This window comes from Phallusia mammillata, chromosome 2 (genome assembly GCF_965637545.1).
Source record: "Phallusia mammillata chromosome 2, kaPhaMamm4.hap1.1, whole genome shotgun sequence".
NCBI classification, from domain to species: domain Eukaryota; kingdom Metazoa; phylum Chordata; class Ascidiacea; order Phlebobranchia; family Ascidiidae; genus Phallusia; species Phallusia mammillata.
The window spans coordinates 25,986,299-26,011,682 of NC_137253.1; the positions used below are offsets into that span (position 1 = coordinate 25,986,299).

The 25,384-nt window shown below is 37.5% G+C and overlaps 1 protein-coding gene across 2 annotated transcripts; it reads right to left on the reverse strand.

The window, feature by feature from the left end:
• LOC145213433 (coiled-coil domain-containing protein 171-like) lies at nucleotides 1–25,192 on the reverse strand. 2 transcript variants are annotated; one of them, XM_080081710.1, is made up of 31 exons: nucleotides 24,947–25,191; nucleotides 24,666–24,779; nucleotides 24,348–24,525; nucleotides 23,390–23,502; nucleotides 23,118–23,314; nucleotides 22,157–22,277; nucleotides 21,743–21,903; nucleotides 18,209–18,362; nucleotides 18,054–18,138; nucleotides 17,299–17,435; nucleotides 16,566–16,670; nucleotides 14,049–14,201; nucleotides 13,246–13,358; nucleotides 12,848–12,929; nucleotides 12,070–12,258; nucleotides 11,467–11,583; nucleotides 10,797–10,939; nucleotides 10,169–10,270; nucleotides 9,905–10,071; nucleotides 9,716–9,847; nucleotides 9,335–9,446; nucleotides 8,832–8,928; nucleotides 8,641–8,776; nucleotides 7,970–8,133; nucleotides 7,343–7,417; nucleotides 6,835–6,980; nucleotides 6,366–6,447; nucleotides 5,607–5,666; nucleotides 5,183–5,341; nucleotides 1,614–1,777; nucleotides 1–1,166 (listed from the first exon to the last, which is right to left on the reverse strand). In XM_080081710.1, the coding sequence occupies exons 1-31, from the start codon at nucleotides 25,055–25,057 to the stop codon at nucleotides 1,121–1,123; spliced, it is 3,915 nt and encodes a 1,304-aa protein (XP_079937836.1). In that variant the 5' UTR covers nucleotides 25,058–25,191; the 3' UTR covers nucleotides 1–1,120. The 2 variants fall into 2 exon arrangements, with proteins under 2 accessions (XP_079937836.1, XP_079937834.1); XM_080081708.1 differs by having other exon boundaries at nucleotides 9,716–10,071; nucleotides 24,947–25,192.
• Nucleotides 25,193–25,384: the final 192 nt, after the last annotated feature.

Sequence of the window (25,384 nt, forward strand, 5' to 3'; positions counted from 1 at the left end):
CTGGTTCATGAATGATAAACTCTTTATTGTAAATGAACGCAACGTAAATAGAAAAAAACACAGAAGCTAACACTGCACTAAGTGAAAAGTTACACATAGGGAAATGTACTACGGATAATGCAACGCTACTTTACTGAGGATTGAGGAGTACTGACGTTTGTAATAAGTATACAATTGAAGCTTTGGCTACGGCCAGACTACGTAATATAACGCCAGAAAATTTCACTTTGCGACACGGTTTCAAGCTATTAAAAGCTGGGTTTCGTCAAATTTCGAAAATTATTGATCTGGGCTTCAGTTTCAACGCTCTTCTATGCAGCAGCATATGTTTGAACGTAAACAACATGGAGGCCAGGAGCAAAACTTGAAGTGATGAATGACACCAACTTTCCGTACGTAGGAGAAAGGAAATGCGTAACAGGACAATTCCCTTATACACGCACCGGTGATCATTTGATGCGTCATATTCACTGTAAGCTATGCTGGGTTCCAATTCAAACGACAAACTATTATTTAGGTTTGTTTAGTGATTTGGGCGTGCACCCGGAAAATTTTAGATAAACTGTGGGGCAATGACCCCATCGGTAATCCGTAGATCTGTTATAACTTAAAAAACAAAATTCAAAACACACGGTTTAAAATGTAATGGAAAGTTGAGCCCAATATTATTACCATTTGTTAAACTGCACAGTTAATTTTTAACATCTTTGTTTCTGGTTTAACAGTTTAAATGAGATTAGGCCAGAAAGAAAAAATAAAATTCCAGTTATCCATAGACTCTGCTTGTTGATTGACGCAAGTCTCGACTTACATCAAAACAGCAACGTGAACCCTTCAACCACAAATTGACGTGCCAACCGCACGTAAACACAATAAGCATTCAACACGACAAATCCATATCTATCAAATCGCTATAACGACGGAACATACATCAAAAGCTCTAATGGCGTCAGTGTAGGTAAACATATGGACCACCTGGACGACATGGATTTTTGAGAAATAAAAGCGAAAAGAATAACAAACGCCGAGAAATGACGCATAGGATTGGACGGTTTTAAGTCAGCTTCAAGCGGAATCGAAGGATCGCGACACGCTTGTTGCGTCACAATGGTGTCTTACGTCACGCCGATGTTTTCCTCCGAGGGTCAGAAAAGCGAGGACGCGGCCTGCGGGAAATTACCGAAAGTTGAAAATTGAATTTTGGAAAAACATCCGAGGTGCTGTGTCATGGGATGGAAAACAAGTTGTGTGTTTAGGTTGTCATGGTAACGTAATTTGCTGGTAAACAGTATTGTTGATAACTGTGCTGTCAGTTTCTACTAATATATGCAAAAATTTATAAAAACAAAGTGAAATCGAAAGTGCCCCCTCCAGGGAAGAGGGCCTGTAATAGCGGTTTTTATAAGTAAAGCACAACGATATAAAAATAAATTCTATTTGGAAAGCGATTTAAATAACAACAGCCGCATATGACCAGACCAAATTTCTTACAAAAGATTCTTCTTTTTTGCATATCACTTAAGAATGCATAATTACCCTCAAAAAATCCTTTTGACAGCAACAAGGGTTTTTGCACTCAATTTACCTAATTTCGATAATTTCTAAAATCCTACCTCGTGTAACCATTGCTAAGGTTCATTGAATTCTCATCGATCACCTCTCCTCTCATGGGACGGAAGTCGCTGTCATTAAGCGGGGTTAGCGGTGCGTGACGCGTGCTGGCACGTGATTTGGTAAGTGCTGGGGAGCCGCTATCTCTTGTTGGGACGTGCGAGAGCTGAGACAAAAACAAGAAGTTTACGCAGAGCGTTGGAACCCAAGACGCGATTTTCACAACAAGTTGTTCGTGCTTGGGTTCATTTGTTTTTGAAAAGGGGCTGAGCAAAACCACAGGGCATGCAAAACGCATTTTTTGTAGATACTGCATTTTGCGTGGAATCAAGTTAGGGTGTAGGTCTACCATGTATATACTTGATTATAATTGCACCCAAAGCCCTAAAATGAATTATTAACCGATAACTTATTCCCAAAACTGTGTATAAACCGTAGGTCAACAGAATCAAAGGTTGTACACAGTATTTTCACAGAAATATATATTTCACCAAATGTTTTTAGCATTTTCAGTTCCTGTGAGCGAATACAACATCACTGTTATAATAAGCGATAAAATAGTTGTGTATGTATTTCCTATCGGGGAAGTTAGTAGGAAAGCAAACAAAGAAGATTCGTTCTGCGCAAGGGGACAATTATGTAGTGTTGCGTTTTTGGGCGATGGACGCAACGCTAAGATAACTTATTTGACGTCGCATGGATAAGTAGAAAATAATTCGATCTATCTTCTGCAATAATTTAAAGCAGTTGTCATGCTGTAACAGAAAACACGATAGCCAATCTCTATCGAGTAAAATGCTACAACGATCAAGTATGCCCCAGTTGCTTTGGTGTGCATGAAAAAACATTGACTACCAGAATAGATTCATGAAAGTCGTTTGTCCTTATGATTTCGAAATACGTCATCAGTATCTCATTTAAATAGTATTGACCACCAGAATAAATGTATAAACCACTTAAAAGGTCATAATTCCCGATAATACTAAAAAAAAAAAAATAGGTTGATGACAAAATGAACTGAAACACATGACACAAGTTTTTGACCAGAATAAATGTTAAAATATAGATTATGCTACAAGCTAAAACGGGAATTAATCAAGGTGCCCAAATATAGAACTATCCTAACTGAAGAAACTAAATCAGACTGATGACAGGGCTACTAGGAACCAGGAATCAAAATGCAAATACTTGACCTAGGGTAAAATCCCTCAGCTGGAAGCAAAACCGAGAGATCTTTACAGCAACTAAACTGGTATTTCCAAATTTTGAAAATTCACAAACGAAACTGGTACCACGCATGGGTACAAATATAGACCCTTAATCATGTATTATATCACCACAGGCCGTATGTTGAAAGCAGCACGCACTTTCAGTGCAGGCGGATTTGGGCTGTCAAATAACTGTAATATTGAAATTCAATCAAAATTTCGAAACACGTTCGAGTCAAAACACGAGCGCAGTGGATATTACATAACCCACCATGACAAGTTAAATTAAGTGACATAAGACAAGACTAAGATGAATATATTCATACTGGGGTCAGTCCTGAAGCGTCGATGCAGACCAGCGATCACGGCATACGGTATAACGCCTTTAATAGGCATGGCGTACTATGATTTAGGTGACATAATTGATGAATGTAAATGTACCAAAAAAGTCAATGGAAATGCCAATGGCGTTTTCTCAGATTTTAACACTGTAAAGTCGTGTATGTGTGACGTTAAATTGCGGCGTTAGACAAGGAACCGGATGTCGCAAAAAACGAATAATTAATAACTATGACGCCACAATCAATGGGATTTCCGCCTGTAGACGTGACTTTTGTGCAGATTTTAATTCACTTAATAGGCAGAAGGCGTCTGGTATAGATCATTACCACGTTTATAGAAGTGTGATGACATTTGACTTTGTATAGTCGGTTGCTGCCACTCAACTAGCTGAAAATGATGTAATACAAATTCGCGTTCAAGAAGTTTTAAAACTTTTGTTCAAGAATGTTATCATTGAAAAATCATCATTGCAAAAGAACTGAGGAGTATTTGTAATTGAGATATAACAGCATTCTCATTGACATGGACCCGAAAAAGGACAACCGAAAAATTAAATTTTCATACGAAACGAAACAGACGTTGCATGAATAATCGTTGCATTTATACGAGCCATATCACATGCAATAGTTTGTCCGAAATAATCTGTTTAAGCAAACCCTTGTCCGTAGAAAAACACTTCGTGCATCTCACGACAGTTTAGGTCTAGGTTTACTTTTACTTGTAACAGGGATTTGACTTGAAATTTTGACATTTCTTAAAAATAAGGACAATAAATTTTTAGACATTGAAATTTGAAAACCCTTTAAATCAAGAACAAGTCTAAGAAATAAGGACAGTATAAGGCAACCCTGGCTATAATGCCTACATAACAAAATTTGCACGGACTGAAACTCATCCAAAACACAGGTGCAATTTTTGCAAGCCTTCAGAGGCGCACTTACATAGGTGCCCTTAAAAACCGCAACAACTGGTACGCGCTTGCTAGAGCGTACAAGCACGCCTAAAAATCAGTTTACCAACAAACGGTATGCGCAGGGGCCTCGAGGAGGTGGAAAAAATCACTTTGACGCTGTTATGAGTAAACGGCCCACGTCCTTGGGAACTTACGACCCTGGGTTTACAGACATTAGAAAACAAGCGACGGCGCCGTAAGGAATTCGAGAATAATCTATTGTTTCGTTTCACGTCATGACGCAGCCGGTAGGATTCCATTTACAGATTGCGCAAGACTGCATTGCTTGCGCGTCCTTTTGTGTGGGCAAAGTATTTTGAGGACAGCACGGCCCATTGAAACCGAAATCCACATCTACTAGCTAACTTATAAGCTTGTATGTGATAAATGATATGTTAGGAGATTTGGTGAATGAATACGGTTTATTTTGAGCACACTTGAATGTGTGGAAGAATAAGGAAATGTTGAGAGAATGGCAGAGCCACTTCAATCATCATATATCAACTTGAAGGCATCAATTTACCACATTTTCTTTCTCATGTAATAGGTGTCTTACCATGACCGGGCAGTAACTGTTTGCAATGGCCGTGATTCATCAATTTAGCTTATTTTAGTGATCACAAAAAATTCTTGACATAGTTTTTATATGCTGTACCCTTTTTTGTTCTTTTCATGCAGAGCATCGTAAAAAATGTTTTGTTTTTTAAATTAAAGATGGTTTAAAACGATTAAGTATACTTTTTTCAATGTAGCACACGGGTTATTAGACAGGGGTATGTGTGGCACCCAAGCAGGGGTTAGATAAGATAGTAATTTTTTATTGGGGCCTATTTGTGAAAAAGTTTCACTATAATACAATATATTTATCAAATATTATACACAAAACAATGCGTAAAAAAGCTGTCAGGTTTACAGAATATTAGTAGCTATGACTACAATTCGGTTTAACTCCGTCATTCCGCAAAGGGGTCCGGAGAGAAATCACGAAAACTTTAGGGTACAAACACACAAAGAACAAAACACATTAAAGGACCAGATTGCAACCTATTACAGTGTGATTTTAGTTTACCTCAAGATCGATTCCGTTGTCATTTTCCCGATGACAAGCGTCGTACAACTCACGCTTGAGGTCGCTAATGTGCGTACGATATGACGAAATTTGCTCCTCCAGACTGCTAATACGCGTCACTGCACTCGACTGTGCACGCATGAACGATTCCACAGCCCTCTGCGAAAAATTGCAATAATTGCATTTAACTGCACAAAAACGTACAAAACAGCTTTTTGTTGCCACCAAGCGACTATTTTTAAAATTTTCCACCATTTATTGCCAGTCGTTAGGTCCTGCTTTAAAAAATTCAGCCAATTCCACCACAAGGGTGTCATTTGGTATTGTATGCTTCGGAGTTGACAGCGCCGAGACAACACTTACAACTTAGTTACTGATAAAATGTGAACCATGGTGATGTTAACAGTATTTTAATTCAGTTGACCTGTGCAGCTTTCATTCCTGGACCGCTTTGATCGGTCAACTCCTCGGCTTGAATTCGAAGCTGAAAATAAAATCATTAAAAATCGGATTAATTTTTGTTCACTCCATACTGCAATGCTTTGAAATTTGTCATTTGGGGAAAAAATCTGTGAAAAACTCAAAAGGTTTGATCATTTTCGCGTCGTAACGCAGATTTGTTTTAGGGTTAGTTTATTGTCGAACGATTTAGAGTTTGCCTTTATTTTAATGCTTGACATAAGGTACGTTGGTCGATACTGCGTATGTACGCGAGGTTCTTTAACCCTTTAACTGCTGAATTATTTTTCTCAAAATTCTGCGTTTAGATATGGTCGTACTTTATAAAAGTTCCTGGAAAAATCGGTAAGAGATAGCCCACAACTTTCTTTGGGAAATTTTTTTTCTAAAAGTTGAAAATATATAAAGCAGAAAATAGAACGGTCGATTTGGGTTTGGTAAAAGTTATTTATCAGAACTTGCACACTAACCACTTTAAGCAGTTACATTGTTTCTAATTGCTTGTTCTAATTACAGAATTTATTTTTTTATGTCCGACTAAGTTTGGTGCATGGCCAATTTTGTTCAGTGGCAAATTGCATGACCTTGCACTCATTCTGTTCAGCTACAGCTAAGTAGTTGTGTGTTTCTATGTATTGTGCATGGTTTTGAACAAGCACAAAAATAAATTATCTGTTTATGATTATATTTGAATAAGGAAATATGTTTGCTGTAAATATCCTACCTTGCTTGATATTTCCTGCGCATCAGCGCTCCTCATACTTTTCTCGACAGTTTCAAAATACTTCGCAATCGAAGACTTTTCTCTGCAAACAACGAAGTTCGTTAATGCCGTCTGCATATCAGATTTGTAAGTCGGGCCTGGCTATACATTTTGTGTCGGAAACTACCCAGCTAAGTATAGCTAGTTTCTTAACCTAATGTCCAACAGCCCTAAAACGTCGTTTTAAAGCCATTGTCAATTATTGTCCATTGTATATGTCTTCTTTATTATATTCTGTGCACAGACTTTTTGTAGGCTTTCACAATCAAACTTTCCGCACTAAACGGGCTTTTAAAAAGCGACTTGGGTTCGGCCCGGGATTTAGGCCTGCACTTTGGGTTTGGGCTCGGATCTAGGACCCAATTACAACTATGCTGTATATTACTGACATCGATTCAAAATTCATTGCTTTTAAGTTAGTTATTATTACCCAGCAGCCAGTTTTAAAGCGTTCTTGGCTTCTTCCACATCCGCTTTTAATTTCTCTCTTTCCTTATGAAGGCGATCAACTTGTTTCTCCAATTGTCGTTTTGTTTGACTCGAACGCTTAAGCTCCATTTTCACTTCAGTAAGACTCTGTAAAAGTATAGCTTGTGTTAAGTATATAACTTTGTGATGTAATTGCTTGAAGAGGCACTTGTTAAGCATTACGAAATAATCAAGTTTAATTCCAGCTTTCTTTCCTTGAAAATTTGCATTTTTGTTTGGTAAAACTTTTTATGTAATCCAGGGATCTTCTTTAAATCAAAAAGATTTGATCAAACTTGGGTAAAGGCCACTTACGTATTTTTTTTTCCATTTCGTATTCAAACAGGAACTTATAAGTTAAATTAACGACCACAAATTAATTTGTCTCTGGGTTTTTATCCCTAAATTAAAACCGGATGGTCCCTGTTGACTATGTTACAGATTTAATAAGTTTAACACATGACACAAACCGTAACAGCTTGATTGAGTGTGACTTCCTTTTCTACACCGTCGGTGCATTCCTCTTCCAGTTTCGAACTCAAATCCTAAAATAGAAATATAACTGATTAATAGTAAGAAAACGTTAAAGAGGTGTTTCTTCCACACATAATGGTTTGTCACAATTTCCTTTTTTACAAACCACTTTGTATAGCCATTACAAATGTGAATTAAAGTAATTAAACAAAGACAGAGCACAATAACTTTTATTGTAAATGGGAAATGCTTCCAAACATTTTACTATTTGTTAAACATCATTTGAATTAAAGAAACTGAAACAAAATGTAAAATCAAATTGCATAAAACCATAACCAGGTAAACCATTTTTTGTTGTATATTTTGTGGAGGCCCCACGCCGCTTAGCTTGTGACGGCCGCCTGATAACTAATTAACAAACTAAGTCACATAAAAACTACAAAATCAATAAAGACATAGCGCAAACAAAAATAACTATAGATTGTTGTACCAGCATGCAGAAAGAGACAGAAAAAGAGAGAGAGAGAGAGAGAGAGAGGGGTACAGGGATTAAAACAAGTAAATGAGCTGTATAGTAGAAATACACAAAACACTTTAAAATATTGTTACCGGTTTAGGTTTACCTGTAATTGAGCATTTTGTTCGTGGAGAAGCTTCTGTGCTCTTCTCTCCCGTTCCATGGCTGACTTCAGCTCGGAACAAACTCCTTCGAACCTACTGCGCGACACTAGATGTCGCTCTTTGTCTTTTAGCTTCTGCATTTCCATGTTGCTCTCAGTCAGCTCCACTGGAAAAAACAAAGTCATAGACACCCTAACGCAAAATCAGATAACAAACCGGGCATTTGGAGTAAAGTTAAGCTCGGTCAATACGATTGTGCAATATGTAGAAAAATAGCACCGGGTGATTTGACCTGCTAAAAAAACAAAAATAAGTATTCAACCGCTCGCTAACTAGGCACAAAAATAATTCAGCGGGCTAAAACAAAACCTTTGCCTATCGCGGTCGGCTCACGTACCGCAGATTACATGCCCCTGCTTTTAAGGCCACACACAACTGTAAGAGCCCTAAAAATTTATGAGGAAATTAAAAACTTTACTTAGCATGTAAATACATATACGCTACAAGACATTACACGCAAACACGCTAAAAATTTTGGTCACCGAGCCGTTTCGAGTGGTGCACCCCTGGTTTAAGTGTTATGTCCGAAATGTGGCAGAGATAATCCTCAGGCCCGAACCCGACTTACTACACCGCTTTCATTTCAATCAAACAAATTCAAAACATTTTTTACTTTTGCTTTTATTTAATTGCTCGATCTCTCCCTTCAGTTTCGTCTCAACATTTCGCAGTTTTCGCTTCTCAACTTCAGCCGCATGGAGGCGCTCTGTGAAGGTCAGTAGGTGGCGCCTCAGAGCAGAAAAAGAGTACTGAAAGCAAGAATATCATTAAATAGTCGAACCCTTTCGTGGTGAACACACATACCTCGACCGAAAACAAATTAATGCTTTCTCGCAATCTGGCTTTATGGATAACTTTCTCCAACCCGTCGCCCAATACACGACAGAGCGCCCGTCTGTCCCTGTGGAAAATGAGAACATAACAATAGAATCAGTTTTATGTACAAATTTTACACTTAAATGACAGCAAAACTATTCCGAATGTCCAATCTTTAATCTAAACTTATTCTAATCTATCCTTTTTTGGTTTGCCTGGGGAGAAATTCAAAGTTAATTTAGTTTTTTAAAGTATTTTTATAAAGTTAAATTTATTATTAAGTTTTTATGCTTTCAGTGTGCTACAAAGTGCCAATATGAATAAGAAAACCAATAAAAATTTACCTAAGTTACAAATTGCTCCAAGATATTCTAGGATATTTTTTTACCAAACCCTGTGTTAACAACTTTTGACGAGGTGTTTAAAAATAGAAATACAAAGCCAAAAGTTTAAAGATTCTGTCCCAAATAAAGCATGGAAGAATTTCTCACCTGATAATGTTTTTATTAGCCGTAGTGTAAGAACCGAATCTGTGCTGGGTGTTGTCCAGAAGTTTCACAAAAGCGTTTTTCGCCGTTTTTACGACAGCCCTTGACATGTAACCTAATACAAAACATACAAGAAAATATTAAACCTATCCACTAAACAAAACGACAAAAAAACACGAAACAAGTCTGTAAAAGTATATAAACGCCTTAAAAGTTCTGAATCAGAAATAGGTACGCAACAGACAATTTATCATTTTCAGTCAAAAGTGTGATTATTGTCAGCAAAGATCGCTACCCATTAGCACAAACGTGAGAATATTGTTTTGTTTCATCGTTTTTCGAGTCTTGATGCTGAAGTTAAAAATGTTTTTACCCCCACAATACCTGAGGTATCTCCTTTATTTTTCGCCACAGCCTCCACTACACCACAAGTCGCCTCTCTCACAGCATGGACGACCTGCTGATCAGACAGCCACTGGACGGCGCTGTCGGAACGTGACGTCACAGACACTTCACCTGACGTTACAAAGCCGTTTAGTTTTGTGATAAAAACAAACCACCATGCTTTTTTACCTTTATTTCTTTTCGGCGGTGTTCGAGTCTCTCCACGTCCAGCGACAACCACGATTCTGCTGTTGCTCATTGCTGAGTCATCGCACGTAAACATTGACACGTTGGCGTGCTGACTCAGCATTTGTAAACGGTTTGCGGCCAGCACACTGATGACAGCCACTCGAAATCTAAAATATGTTTTTCTTTATACCATTGTATTGATATCCAAGTGAAATTGCTACATCAGCAATATCGTGATGATGAAGCTTTTGTGTGATATCATACCTTATCAAAGGATGCACTGCGCGAAATGAACAGTGAGCGATGGAAGGTTGTTTAGTTTCGTCTGGTTTCGCCATCTCGTCATTCAGGGTGTCAACCAACTCCCTGTTGACAAACAATTGTAACATTAATAGGGAATAGAATAGTTAAAAAATTGGATTCCAGGTTTTCACCTAAAAACTATTTACTTAGGAATATGCAGACTTAAAAAGTAATTTAATCAAAAACATAACTGCCAGAGCATTTATGTATATAGAATACATGATGCAGACAACAATGTCTGTTGTCATCATCAGTGCAAGTTGTTAATCGAGCTAGAACCGGGTTTATATACGCACAAGTACTCTGGCAGTTATAGGTTTTTCATTAAAAACGATTTGTTTGGTAATAACTACATGTTATTCCATATTTAGGCCCTTATAAAAATAGCCGTTTTACCCTGATAAAGGCGAACTGTATAGGACGTCGAAACGTCGGAACAAAAATACATTTGCCAGTAGAGTTCTATAAACTTGATATTATGCCTGGCAGCAATAGCTTACATAAGTCTTTCTAACATACTTTGAGTCAAAACCTGAGATATTAAAACAGGCACAAAAATACTGTTATTTTTCTGGAGGGTCAAGTTTACCTCATTTGTTGTTTGCAGACTTCTCCATCACTTGTAATTCTTTCCAGCAGGTGTCGCTGCAGAGCCAGGTCTTCCCTCGCGCGTAATATCGGATAGAGGGCGCCAAGGAGAATGGCACACGCGCAAGATAATGCTTTGCACTCCTACAAGTAATAATAATAAACAACATTAGAGCGTGCTTCAGATAACTGCTTATGTTTTATACAGTGTATCAAACTTAGACCAGTGGGTCCCTTCTTTTAGTGGCAATCAACAATTTAGACCAGTGGGTCCCTTCTTAGTGGCAATCAACAATTTAGACCAATTCTTCCCTTAACAATTCAAAAAAACATTTTCATTCCTCCCCAATACTACGTAGAAGATGCTAAACCATACAAAGATCATTTAAAATTGGGTCTTTTATCAACTTCACAGGTCTTTTTCCCAGAGCCTAAGTGTCTATTTACAAACCACATGTAAAAGTAAATTTCTTCCCTCAAGTCTTAAAATGCGTCCCGGGTTGGGAACCCCTGGTTTGAATCTATTAGGTTTAGCCAAGATACTTAGTTTAGCATCGCAGGAATAGGTAGTACATAGAGAAAACAGTCTGATTTTCTAAAGCAGTTCAACACACAGATTAATTATTTCCTTTATGTGCGTCATGAAAATTTATTTGATTTACTACACCCACCTGCTTGAGATTTCCATTTTCGCCTCTCAGTTGTGAACACTCAGCATGTAAACCATCGTGAACTCCGTCTTTTGCTCTCAACCTCTCCCAGGCTTCATCACACAAACCCTGGGTTTTCTGTGGACAGCAAACACACATTACATTCAGGACTGAGGAGTCGAGGATATTTTTGAGCAATTGGCTTCGTAATTAAATGGATTATTAAAAATAAAAATCATAAATTGAACATGAAAAGTGTTACTACTATTATTATTTATCAGTATGGCGAAAAATACAATACAATCAAGCATATTTAAATAGGAATATTTTTTAGTATCGTAAAATCACCTTTAATCTATTTTAAATTTTTAACTACATTACTTTGGCATTTCACTGCTTGTTTTCTTTTATACAGAAACTGTGATGCCAGTTTTTATACGGCAAAATATATATTTCTGTCATTTAAAGAAATGGTTTATGCTTTGCACCTGTTTTTCTTAAACAGTCTAAATATTCAACTAATTCCAAGCGCAAGAATCTTGCTTTTACATTCTATTGTCTGCGTTAGATTCCTTACATAGAAAAGTGTTTCAGCAAGTGTAAGTTGCAGACAATGTTCTGTACCTTTGCCCGTGCATTGATTTCGGCCATCAGAGCTTCATAATGTTGCTCCAATCTCTTCCTCTGCCTCACCGAGTCCTCCTCCCGATCCCTGCATCTCTCCGCGAGACGATCCACGGAGGACTCGTGAGCTCGCTGGAGATCAGTGATCGACTTCTCCATCTCTTGACAAGAGGATTCCAGCTGTCCAACCTTGTAAAAATTACGGATTTTTTTATTACTAATCGAATAAACAATACAGAATAGCTCTATAATGCTCCTATATTCTCGATCAAACTTTACTCAAAGGCGAATAAAGATGTGCTAAAGTGAAAACAGACTCCATTTTTTGGCCTTAGAATCATCTAAAACCTTATCCGAAACTGTTTCATAGTAAAAACAGACTAATCAAGGATCAAACTAGGAAATGTTTCATTTTATTGAGGAATAGAAATCGGGTAACCAATTTGCTGTTACATTTTGTATGTAAGATGTAATAAAGCCCAGTGGTCCCCAAATCAAGCAGTGGGACATAAAAAGATTTTCAGTGTGCCTCATAGCTAGTTGGACTTACACTAATACATGATAAACCTTGTCGTAATACATAAAATAGCTTGTTTACCGTACTGTTATAACAACTTGACAGGATGCGACAAGCTGAAATCTCATTTTTGATAAACGGTAAGGCCACGAAATGAAAAGAAGCTTTTTGAACCAATGTAATATTCTGAGTATTAACTTGACATAGTGAGTTCTTAGTCCTACCAGTTTCGGGTCGTCTGCTAATTAGTTTGTAAATCACCTTTTCCTTCGATCTGTTGTACATACTGACGAGTGCGTCCACACCTTCACGTACAGTAACCGACAGATCAGGCCAAGTGAACCTAAATATAAAGGTCAAAGTTCAAGATATAATAAGTTCATGCAAGAAATGGTATCAAATGCCCATCGAAGCATCTAAACGAGTTTGTACTCATTAACAAATACCAAAAACATCCGAAAAAGGTTAAAGTTCAGAAAAAAAAAACATTCTAAGTTCAAGAAATGGTATTAAACGCGCATCAATGCATCTAAACGAGTTTGTATGCATTAACAAATACCAAAACGCATCAAAAAGAACAGAGGCACATTTAAGGGTTCGGTCAAATTTTTGCATGAAATACGCTTTTAGGTTTATCAGCGATGAAAAGAAATAATAACCTGGTTAGCAGATTCTTTTCGCCGCTCGCACAGCAAACCACGTGATGCAGCTCTCTGAGAAAACTGACGTGAACTTCAAGTTCAGTGTTGTGACGATCTTGGATAGAATTCAACTGTTCAATACAAAAATAGAAAGTTTAATGTTAATGACCAGAGTAATTGTATCTTTAAGGTGTTATTTAAACCGCAGATATAGCTGCACACAGTTAATGAAAACACAAATTTACCATAACGAGACCGTAAATTAGGAACAGAGTACTTTTATTTTTCAGCATAAAGACGAGTAGTAAATCCGCTTTCTAAATTTCATGGTCAGGTCAAGTTTGTAAACATACCATTTTTCAAACGCATAAATAAACAAATTTATTAGTTTGTCAGATCAGAGAGGCTAGGACAAACTGTGAACACTACCTACCCATTAAGATGCTTGGTGTTTGTACGCACGACAAACTTGCGGAAAGGCCATCCACCAAATAGAACTGACATTTTTATTGCTATTGATATGTTAACAACAATGGCCAAAACAAAATGTGTCAAACTCCAAGTATTGGGCTCCAATTACGGTATTTCTTACGACCAGGGCTGATACCATTATTCGACTTTCGACTGGTTTGGTTCGCGATTCGCAAAAAGCCTCATGTCGTGGGTTCGAATCCCACCGCAGGCTATATTTTTCTAGCCCGTGATTTGTCACTGATTCGGTATGACATCTTCAATCGGGCAGGTCTACTATGATTCTCTTGTAATTGAACTACATGTTTTAGGCATTCAAAACAACAATTTCAAAAGCGATGAATTCTTACATTTTGTTCCAATTGACGACATCTTTCGGTCTGCTGCTGAAGCTCCTGTGTGACGTCACCAAGGTCGTGACACGCTTTTCCAGCTTCACGCTCGTATTCTGCTTGTTGTGTTCGAATTTTCTCCATTTCTTCGCCACACTGTGCCAGATCACTCTATGGGCCACAAATAAGAAATTTTTAGACTGATAAACATTGTTCGAATACTGTATGCATTAGCCTAAAATATGGATGAGCCGAGCAAAAAAAAATAGGTAACGAGCATTGGCGTTTTGGTTGGTTTAAAGCTTCTCCCTACAACTGGTGACTTTATGTTTACAAGCGCAAATTTCTTTGGCCCAAACCACTTTTGTTGTAATTTTGCAAACGGCACTCTATAGATATATACAGTAAATTTACTTATGATTACATCAAACTTCGGTTTATCCAGGCCCGCTTGAACCAAAATAAAAAAATATCCAGAATAGGCGAAGATCCTGATTAACCGAGGTTTAGTCTAAATCAGTGGTTCTTAACCTTTTTATAACGGCCGAACCCCTACGATATTTCTCAGCCTTTGGTCGAACCCAGGGGCGTATCCAGAAATTTTTAAAAGGGGGGGGTTCAACAATTTTTTGGGGGAAATCCCTAATGACGTCACACGTCGTTCAAAACGACGCGTTATGCGGCAAAGCACTTTTTCCAAAATTGGCGGTTTCTCTACCCATCTAATTGACAGGAAGAACAGGTAATTTTAGCGAAAGCTTTGTAGTTTTCTGATTTCGCCGCTGCTATCTAGCTTACTCAGCCAAACTGCAGCTGCAAAATAAGCGTGACTGTCAGGTAATCAAAATCGTTGCTTAAAAAAACAGGGTCCAATTTCTAAAGAACTAAATCTCTTGCTGAAGCGGTAATCCTACTGTTAAGTTGCGCAAAGTCACGAATGCACTAAAGGTGGTAACTGCAGAAGGCATAAATTGTGCCTGGCAAGTAACAAATTACCCTAATAACATAACTCGATTTACATCGATCTAATGTTTTTGACAAACAATTACGTGTTTGGCGGATCTAAGCAACACAACATTACACGTTTTTAACACTTTTACATTGTTCAAATGCAAAAACAGTTTGATATGTTGCACTTAGTGCAGTTACCACTTAGCAAGAAACTGCTACCAGCGTCCTAGCCGGAACGTAACTTTCCGATTGTTAGCGCATAAACCTCCTTATTAAACCCTTGTTACGTCACAATTGGCGATTAGATAACAAGTGAATACAAGAGATTGAAGGTCGAAGCCACTGGTCGAACCCCAGAGTTACATCCTAGGTTTTTAACACATTTAGTTTGGTGGGTAATAATTAGTTTTTGTTCAAACGTAGTGGCAACAGTTACTGTTTGTCATTTTGTTAAATTCAGACATAATAGTACCAGCAACTTGTTTCGTGATTGCTTTAATCCTTAGGTCTCACTAAAATGAAGCAGTATCTTTATAACATGTACACAAACATGAAAACGATGAAGTAATAAGTTTTTGTTGCCAATAAAATTTTGTTTGTTTTTTTTGCTTACGAACAACGCGCACGGTGCTCTTTGTTATACGTCAAAAAAGAAAATAAAACTACAATGCAGGGGTGCACAACCTTTTTGCTACGACGGCCGCATCGCAGATTCTTATTTCACCAACGGTCGCCATTTAGCCTACCTGCTTTTTTGTTTTAAAATACTTGGTTTATATCAAATATATACCATCTAATAAGGCCAAAAAAAACAGATTAACTTGTAGCTTGGTGCACAGATTGAGCTGCACAGTATAAAGATCAGCTCTGAGTGTTAATGATGTCATATTCGATACTGTGATGCTTGTGGTACCTGTTTTGTTCGCATTGTTTGCACACAATAGGCGTACAAAAAGTCTGACGCAAATGTTTATTAGGCTGGTAATACTCTTTTTAGTACCACAAAACAGTTAAGAGCAGTTTAAAAATCATAATATTTAGAAAACGAGTTTATTTACGTCACGGCCGCCTATACATATATTTTAATAAACATGTTCACGGCCGCACAAACCCGACCCTGCATGCGGCGACATGCGGCCGAACGGTGTGTACCCCTCCCTGCCTTAGTGTAACCTTCCAGCGTTTTAAAATTTAGCAAAAAAATGCCATTTTTAGCGACTATAGACCAATGTTTAATAAAAGCGACTATAGCGACCAATGTTTAATGAAAACGAGTATTTGTATTGTACTTCAAAAAGACCTTTGTCGAACCCCTGATGCGGCGTTACCGAACCCCTGGGGTTCGATCGAACACCGGTTAAGAACCACTGGTCTAAATGCTTATCTGTTATTTATCCTTACAACTGAACTGCAAGAATTTTAATGTCAAAAATAATATTGTACTTCGAAAAAAAAAGAACATACATGACGCTGTGGCGTTGCTCCAGCAACTAATACCATATAATGTGGAGCAGTTGACCTGACAAATACAACGAATTTGAGTCGTACGTGACTTTGCGTTTGTACAAATAAGGTTCGACTTGCCTGCACTTGTTGAAGTGTTCGTTCTCTAGTGAGGGCCAGGTCACGGAAGTTGTCACAATCTTTTTGTGTTTGTTTTTCAGCCGCCACTAAATTCTCTATCTTATGCTGCAAAACAATTTCTGGTAAATTTCCAACATTTTTTACACATAATGTGACTGTGCCTTCTAACATATCAAGCCCACAGCCAAACCGTTAATCCTGGACATAAAAGATGCCTAAGCCTATAAAAGTGACAACCAATGGTCCCTTACTTACTCCAAAAACAATTTGTGGCCAACTGCACACAAATCCGTTGTTGTTTTATTCCAACCAACAGTTTCATTTCTTAAGTCATAAACACAAACATAAATACGAAAAAGCTTTAAACCAGGGGTGGGCAACCTACGGCCCTTCATTAAAGCTTGTGCGGTCCGCAGAGACGCTTGGATTTCAAAAGTACTGGCAAACGAGTCCAATTATTACATATTTTTGGAGCAGATTAATGCGCCTGATGCTAGGTTTCTGCGATCTGGTAAAATGTGACTAGAATCAAATACGAATTATACTTGTAAGTTGTAGTTAAGCATATTTGGTAAGCAACAAAGCAAAATCACTTTGTGTGATGCACAGGTGCGGCCCTCAATACAATAACAGAGGTTGCCCACCCCTGCTTCAAACCTTCCAAACCTTCTTTAAGTCCCAAATGGCGGTTATGTGAATCTATTAGGAACTTGGGCACAAGTAATTTTCTCACCTCATAATCACCGATCGTCTTCTGGTACGCAAAAAGCATTTTTCTCATTTCCTCCAGTGCATGCTTTGATTGCTCAGCAGTGTGCCTTCGATCCTTTTTCTTTTTTTCCTTTTCTTTCTCCTTGGATTTGTGTTTGGCTGAAAGTTTTTGTTGGTGATGTTACTGATTTCGATTTTTGTTTGTATTTGAAATTCTTGTGTTGAAATTGATACCACAATTCAAGCCTTGCTTTTCCACATGCAGTATCACGATATTTGCAAACAAAAATTTAATAGTATGCAAACACAGGAATTTCAATTTCTGTTGTTCTTTCATAATGTAACAAAAGACATTGACTATTTCGAACATAAAAACTGAAGTTAATAAACTGGTTTCAGTGTACAAGCCTGAACCATAGTCAATTTTTTTTTCTCAAAATGAGGATTTTAAAGATGTACTAATACAGAAATCGTCCTGATCCACAGATGTTCAACAGACGATTCCAGTCACATATATATATAGAACTATCTTAGCTGGCAATTTCAGCATAATCAAATCACGAAATCAGTCTAGGTATTTCATATAACAAACCACTGTGGGTTCACCCACAAAAATATGACATCATCAGTCCTTATTCAAATAGAGGTTTTTGAGAATCAGAGAGCTATTAATGGAGTGAAAAAAGTTTGAAAAACACTAAATATGGACCCTAAAATCACAAGATCAGAAAAGACATCATATAACATCAAAAGCACATGTAGCTAATGAATAGATACCTTCTTTTACAGGTTCAAGGGTGAAGGTCTCCAGCAAAAGTTCAAGTTCACGAACATTACCACCATAAGTTTCTTCAAGAAACACCTGTACCATTAATCCATACATTATAACAAAAAAATACTTCAGCACCATGCTTTTAAGGCCAAATTTTAACCTGTCTTTTCCTGGTTTTGCCCAATTCTTCTTTTAATAGGTTGAGGTGATTTTGATGTTCCTCCAATTGGTTTGTCATCACTTCAATCAACTTTGTCTTCTCAGCAAGTTCCTCATCCAAACGCTTGCGAACATCAGAGTAAACTTCTACAGTTCTGGAATCAATTTACATTATTAAACTAAAACTAGAAGGGTGGCTTAGCACATTTTGTTGTTGCATTTACACTATAACCTATTTTAAAACATTAATATATTTCCTATGCTTATTTTGTATTGGGTCCCATATTAGCCATCGTCTTTTATAACCTTAGTCGTTTCTGCAGGCAAAAACTCATGGGTCCCCACGCATGCAAAGTTGAAAATAATGCAATTCAAGAGATAACCATGAGAAAGTCGGGTGTTGTAAGGTAAAACACAGTGATCGGCACTGGGCTAAAATAATAATACTATGTAGAATACAAACTATAAAACTAGAAGGGTGGCTCAGCACATACTGCCATTGCACATACACTACGTACACTTTGTTTAATAGGTCCCATATCAGCCACTGTCTTTTATAATCTTAGTTGTTTCTGCAAGCAGAAACTCATGGGTCCCCCACACATGCAAAGTTGTAAATAATGCATTTTGCAAAAAAAAAAAACTATGATAAATTTTGGTGCTATCTGTTTAAACAGGGCGATAAAAAAGTCTGCAGACATAATCACGCTATATGAGGTACAAACTATTCAAGTCACATTCACTTCTGCAATTGTTTGCAAAATTTAACCATTGCAGGGGTTAATGGGGTAAATGGTGGGGCTGCAGAGCAAAACTCAACAATCAACACCCCAAAATAGAATATTATAAAAAATTCTAAATTTCAAGACATTGTTTAAAAAGTTAACCCTTTTTAAGGGGCTAATGGGGTAACTGATTGGACAACATGGTAAAACGTCAAATTCGACACCTAAAAATGCCATATTGCACAAACTGTCAAAATTTCATGCAACTTGGTCAATGTTTAGAAATTACACCCACTTAGGGGTTACTAGGGTGAAGGTGGGGCTCACAGGGTAAAAGAGATCAATGGATGATGTATTTTATAAACTGTCCATATTTCATTAAATTTAGACATTGTTTAAAAAATTCACTCATTTTAGGGGGCCAGTTTCATTAATCTTGGGGATGCAGTGTGAAAAACTACAATTAATACCTAACTATGGCAAACTGTCCATATTTCATTAAATTTAGACATTGTTTAAGAAATTCACCAATTTTAGGGGGCCAGTAGGGTAAATATTGGGGCTGCAGGATGAAACACAACAATTGACACCTAATTATGGCAAACTGAACAAACTGTCAAAATTTTATGCAATTCAGACTTTGTTTAAAAAATTCCCCATTTTTAAGGGGCCAGTGGGGTAAATATTTGGGCTACAGGGTGAAACACAACAATCGACACCTAATTATGGCACAAAGAACAAACTGTCCAAATTTCATCCAATTTGGACATTGTTTAAAACTTTACCCATTTTAGGGGGCTGGTGGGGTAAATATTGGGGCTGCAGGGTGAAACAGAACAATCGACACCTAATTATGGCACAAAGAACAAACTGTCCAAATTTCATCCAATTCGGATATTGTTTCAAATTTTACCCATTTTAGGGGGCTGGTGGGGTAAATATTGGGGCTGCAGGGTGAAACACAACAATCGACACCTAATTATGGCACAAAGAACAAACTGTCCAAATTTCATCCAATTCGGATATTGTTTCAAATTTTACCCATTTTAGGGGGCTGGTGGGGTAAATACTGGGGTGATTAAGTCAAACAAACCAAAAGGCATATCTACACAACCATATCTTCAATCTGTGAAAGTTTCATCCAAATCCAACAAAGATTTGTTGCCAAAAGTGCATGGACAAACTTCACGGCGGAAAAAAGAAAAAAAAACAACATAGTGAAATCAAGATGCGTCCCCTTCAGGGAAGGGGACCCATAATTAGATTCACCCCAGATATTGTTTGAAGTATGTCCTATTTAACGTTTTAAAAAACTGACCCAATGTTAGGGGGCTAGTAGGGTAACTAATTGAGTTCGACACACAAACTAAAAAATATATAAAAACCACAATGACTCAATCAATAGTACTGCAAAATTTCAGCCCAATCCGCCAATGTTTAAAATTTTGACCACTAGAGGTGTTTTAAGCAACAACCGTTAATGTTTCTGACGTCATAGGGCTGTTAACAAGCCCCTAACTGCCATGGCACAAAAACGTCCACCAAGCAACCCACCAACGAGCAACATACAAAGGGTTGCCCTTGTAACACTATTGAGCCAAAGAAATCTTTCGTTTGTGCTGCCCAGTAACATACAAATACGTTTTAGATTTTAGGGGCTTGTGGGGTAAATGTCAGGACTACAGGGTTGAACACAACAATCAACACCTATAAATGGCATACTATACAAGAAATCCAAATTTCAGCCAATTCTGACACTGTTTAAAAACTCACCCATTTTAGGGGGCTAGCGGGGTAAATACTGGGTTTATCAACAAAAACAAAGTGGGATGCACATCTACATAACTACATCTACCATCTGTGTAAATTTCAGCCAAATCCATCAAACATTTGAGGGAAAAACGAGTCAGACAAACTTCCGGGAAAAAATAACCATTTTAGGAGGCTAGCGGGGTAAATACTGGGGTTATCAACAAAAACCAAGTGGGATGCACATCTACATAACTACATCTACCATCTGTGTAAATTTCATCCAAATCCATCAAGGATTTGATGGAAAAACGAGTCGGACAAACTTTGGGGAGAAGAAAAACAAAAGAAAAAAAACAAAAACATTTTGAGCAAAATCAATATGTGTCCCCTTCAGGGAAGGGGACCCATAATTACCTCAAAAACTTAAGCAGGGCAAAACAGTGTTGTCTATGTGGTTAACTAACTAGTAAATACTAGGGTTTAAACCAGGAGTTGGCAACCCCAGGCACTATTGCATAAGTTAACACTTGAGGTGATTTTTAATGGCACGCCAGCCGATTTTGTGTTTGTATTGAAGTATTAGTTTAAACTGTTATGTTGCTTGTTTTCAGTTTTTTATCATTCTATAGCAGGGGTTCTTAACCAGGGGTGCACTCACCCCCAAGGGGTACGAGAACTGTTCCTCGGGGGAGCGGGGGTGCTGAATCATTAAGGTTGGTTAGTTCTATTCTAATTAAATACAAAAACCTAGGGGGGTGCGGAAATTGGTTGGTGATTTGTAAGGGGTGCAGGCAAGGAAAAAAAGGTTAAGAACCACTGTTCTATAATCTTAAAATCTAGCCTACCCACACAAATCTGGCTGTTTTCTGTTTACTATTGATATTAGGTGGTACAAACCACTATTATTCACAAAAATGTTGACAAGCGAAGTCATTGCCACATGGAAAAAACAAGTCAATTGGCATGCATTGCTTAAAGGTTGCCAACCCCTGGTGCAAACAAATCACTTTTAGTCTACCATGGAGAGATGGCAAATTACTCTATAAATTGTTAATTACTTATCCAATTTGACGTTTGCATTTTTGGCTTGGTGTCTTTCAAAGTTAAGAGCTTTTTCTAATTCCACAGCTCTCTTGTTAGCTTCTTCAGCCTCAGTCTTTAAAACTTCACACACGTCTCGCTCACGTGTCAATTGGGACTGGAATTCCTGTTGCTTTAACTGCAATAAACAATAAGTGCATAAATGTAAAGAAGCTATTGCTGCCAGGTATAATGAAATAAACGGCAATCTCATGATCATGGGTCTTTTTCATAGGGGTCGAAAAATTTTGTTTCAAAAAGATGTTTGTTATGTGTAACCATTTATGACTTTACATAAAATCCACACTAAAATTTACAATACATATTTACATGCATGGCGTCATAAATATTTTACATACTGCCCAAGTTAATAAGAATTAACAAATGTTTACCTGTATAATTTCAGAGTTAAATTTTGATTCCAAGTGTGCTGCTCTTTCTGCCTCCACACTTTCCTCCAGGGAGCGAGCTCGGTGAGACAAATCTTCGTACTCATGTCGCAGGTGTTGCTCCCTGCATATTGAAACATTACACACTAGTAATGTAACCAAGCTTGAGTTTGCTATATTTGTTTAGCTAAGTCAGCAATAGGCAAAAAATGAATCATAAAATTAAAGAGCAAAACATGTCTTCTCAGCCCAATTAAATATGTAGAAGAACTTTTTAACTGCGCAGTAACCAACATTGTGTTAACTGGTGAAGGTTTTATAAGAATTATCAATATGCTCTATGCAGACGAAAGATCAGTAATGCATTTGCAGGTTGAGAATGACAGTTGACCTTAAAACTAACATAACTAAGATCATTATGCAACACAACTATCTTGTCATAAAATTGTATAAAGTGCAAAATGTACATGATAGTTTAAAAAAGATAGCATAAGTTTCTGTGTGAAATTACAAATGTTTCTGTTGCATTGGCCAAATTTGCTTAAACAGTCCGAACCCAATGTTCCTATGCATCAATACTAGAAAAGCACTCAAAAACTGCAAATTGTTTTAATAAAAAGCTACAGACAGTGCAAACTATTTCGACCTATAAGGTCTCATCAGTGCAGCTGGTGACAAGAGATCTGCCGTGTTGGCCATTGTGAGCCAGTTTCATCTATGCTGTATGCCAAGTTGTGCCATCGCACAGACCAGGCAATCGCACTGAGCATGGGTTTTTACCCTGTTACCCCCAACAAACTGGAGTGCCGTTGAATGGCTACACTGGCCCATACAGCCGATCTCTCGTCACCAGCAGCACTGATGAGTCCTTATAGGTCAAAACAGTGTGTAAAGTCTACAGCTTATCATTTACTGGCTCTATGCTTTTAGATGTTTCAATAAAATTTATCACATCTAAACTCACCTTTCCAATGCAATTTGTAGCTCAGCAACAGTTTTTCTTAATTCTTCTTCTTGTTTTATCAGTCCAGTTTTGGCATCTTCTAAACCTTGCTCCATAATTTCACTTTTCTGTTTCAGTTCAATGACTTGATTTGACAATGCCTCCTTTTCCCCTCTTAAGATTGCCTCCGTTGCCATGGCATCACAATGCAACTGTTTCTGTTAAATGTTTTGAATTCTTGGTTACTTGATTGGTCACAAACTACTTTTAGCTTAAAATTTAAAAATGTGAACCTTGTCATCTTCCAGATATGCAATTCGTTTCTCATTTTCTGCTGTGACTTGTCTTGCAACGGCAAGCTCATTTTCTAATTCACCTAGGTGAAGTTCCAATGAAGATTTGGCATCTGTCAACACAAAACATTTAATACTAGCCCTATTAAAAATGGGGTATAACATGCCAGGCCTAATAAGGGCGTCATACCAAATCAAGCCTGTCTCCCAAGGATTTCCACATGGCAAGGCACATGCTAGAGCAGGGGTGGGCAATTAATTTTTAAAAGGGGCCACATAAGAAACCTGACTTATGTCCGAACCAATAATAACTTGGTTAAACTTTATTCTAGCCCACATTTGAGTGTTGTAATGCAAATATTTATAGTTTGCATAAAAAATAAGCGGGCAAATTGACATAAAAAATAGCAATTTAGCTTGCAATATTACGCTGAAATGTTAAAACCCAAAGTTTTTATTCAATTAGGTTGATCTTTCCAGTTTGTAAAAATCAGCTTTATGTGTTTTTCCCATCTCCGTTGTATTATTTTGACACAAAAGAGCACTATAGGCTTTATCGTGTAACAATGGGTTGAACAACTTGTGTTTTATGACGATTTTGACCAGCATCACATGTTGTTCGCCTACGCACGTGCATCACTACATAATCATATGTAACAAATGGCTTTTTAAAATAACAGCAAAATTGCTGTATTTCATGCATAGCATAAATAGACCTATATTGGATTAATGTTTTAATTTACTTAAACAACATGCGGGCCAGACAGGGACAGCCAATGGGCCGGATGTGGCCCGCGGGCCCGTAAAATGCCCAGGTATGTGCTAAGGAGACCGTCTTCATTCAGTACAACGCCTTTAATAAGCCTGGCACACTACGACTTATTGATAAACTCTGCATGGATGCCTCGAGGCTGATCCGAGTTTGAATGTATTTATCTTAATTATAAGATTTGAGCACCTGCAAGTTCAATGTTAGCTTTGGCCATAGTAACTTCTTTGTGTGTTGTGCTTCTTGTTACATCATTGGTCTTCTTTTTTGCCACAGCTAAATCATATTCCAAAGTTTGTTTTGTTGCTTCAGCCTGTTCAACTTGTGACTGCAAACGAGCTACTTGTGCTTGTAAGCTTGCATTTTCCTACAAAAACATGTTTAAATAGATTCCAGGGTAACAGTTTTACACAAGAGGGTGTAAATTAGGTAGAATTGTAGAAGGTAAAATGTAAATGTTTTAAAAGTTACATTATACGGCCAGACAATTTTTAATTTAAGCTTTACCTTGTTGAAGTTGCTTGCTACAGAAACTTTTTCTTCTTCCAAATGATGAATACGCTTGTGCAGCTCAGATGCTTTTCTAGCAAAATCATCATTGTCGCTTCGCACAGTTTGTAACTGAATAGGAAAAAAAAAATTTTGCTTGAAAAAATATATATATATACTGTTTCTGCAGAATGTGTCTAACAAATGAGGCTTGCAAAAATTTTCTAGTCTATATATGCAAGTAGTTAACACACTTTTAACAAAATTTTACCTTTACTTTTCCTGAACAGAAACCATACCTGTTGTTGTAACTTGGTAATTAATATTGTTGCTTCGCCAGGAAAATTCTCGTTTAACGAAGCTGAGCTCGGCGTTTTTGAAACCGTATTAAGTCTCCGATATTCATCCATAACTAAACCAACTCCGTGTAACTTTTATATTTACATGCACTTGCTTATCACAATCTTAAACGCTGTTTAGAACATTTGCCAACGAACATCATTGCTGCTCAAGAAATCAAAACAGTTTCAAACTTACTTCCAAAACCGCTATCTGACGTCACTATACGCATGACTGCTTTTTTTCTAGCGCCGCAAGCGGTTATGAAATTTTTTTGTAATACTTTTATACGATTTCGCTGTTACAGTTAAATAACTGTTCGTTTTGCACCAAACTGTACTTTTTGCAGCACAAATTTTTTTTTTGACTTCTACAATTGCTAGTAAATCCATCTAACT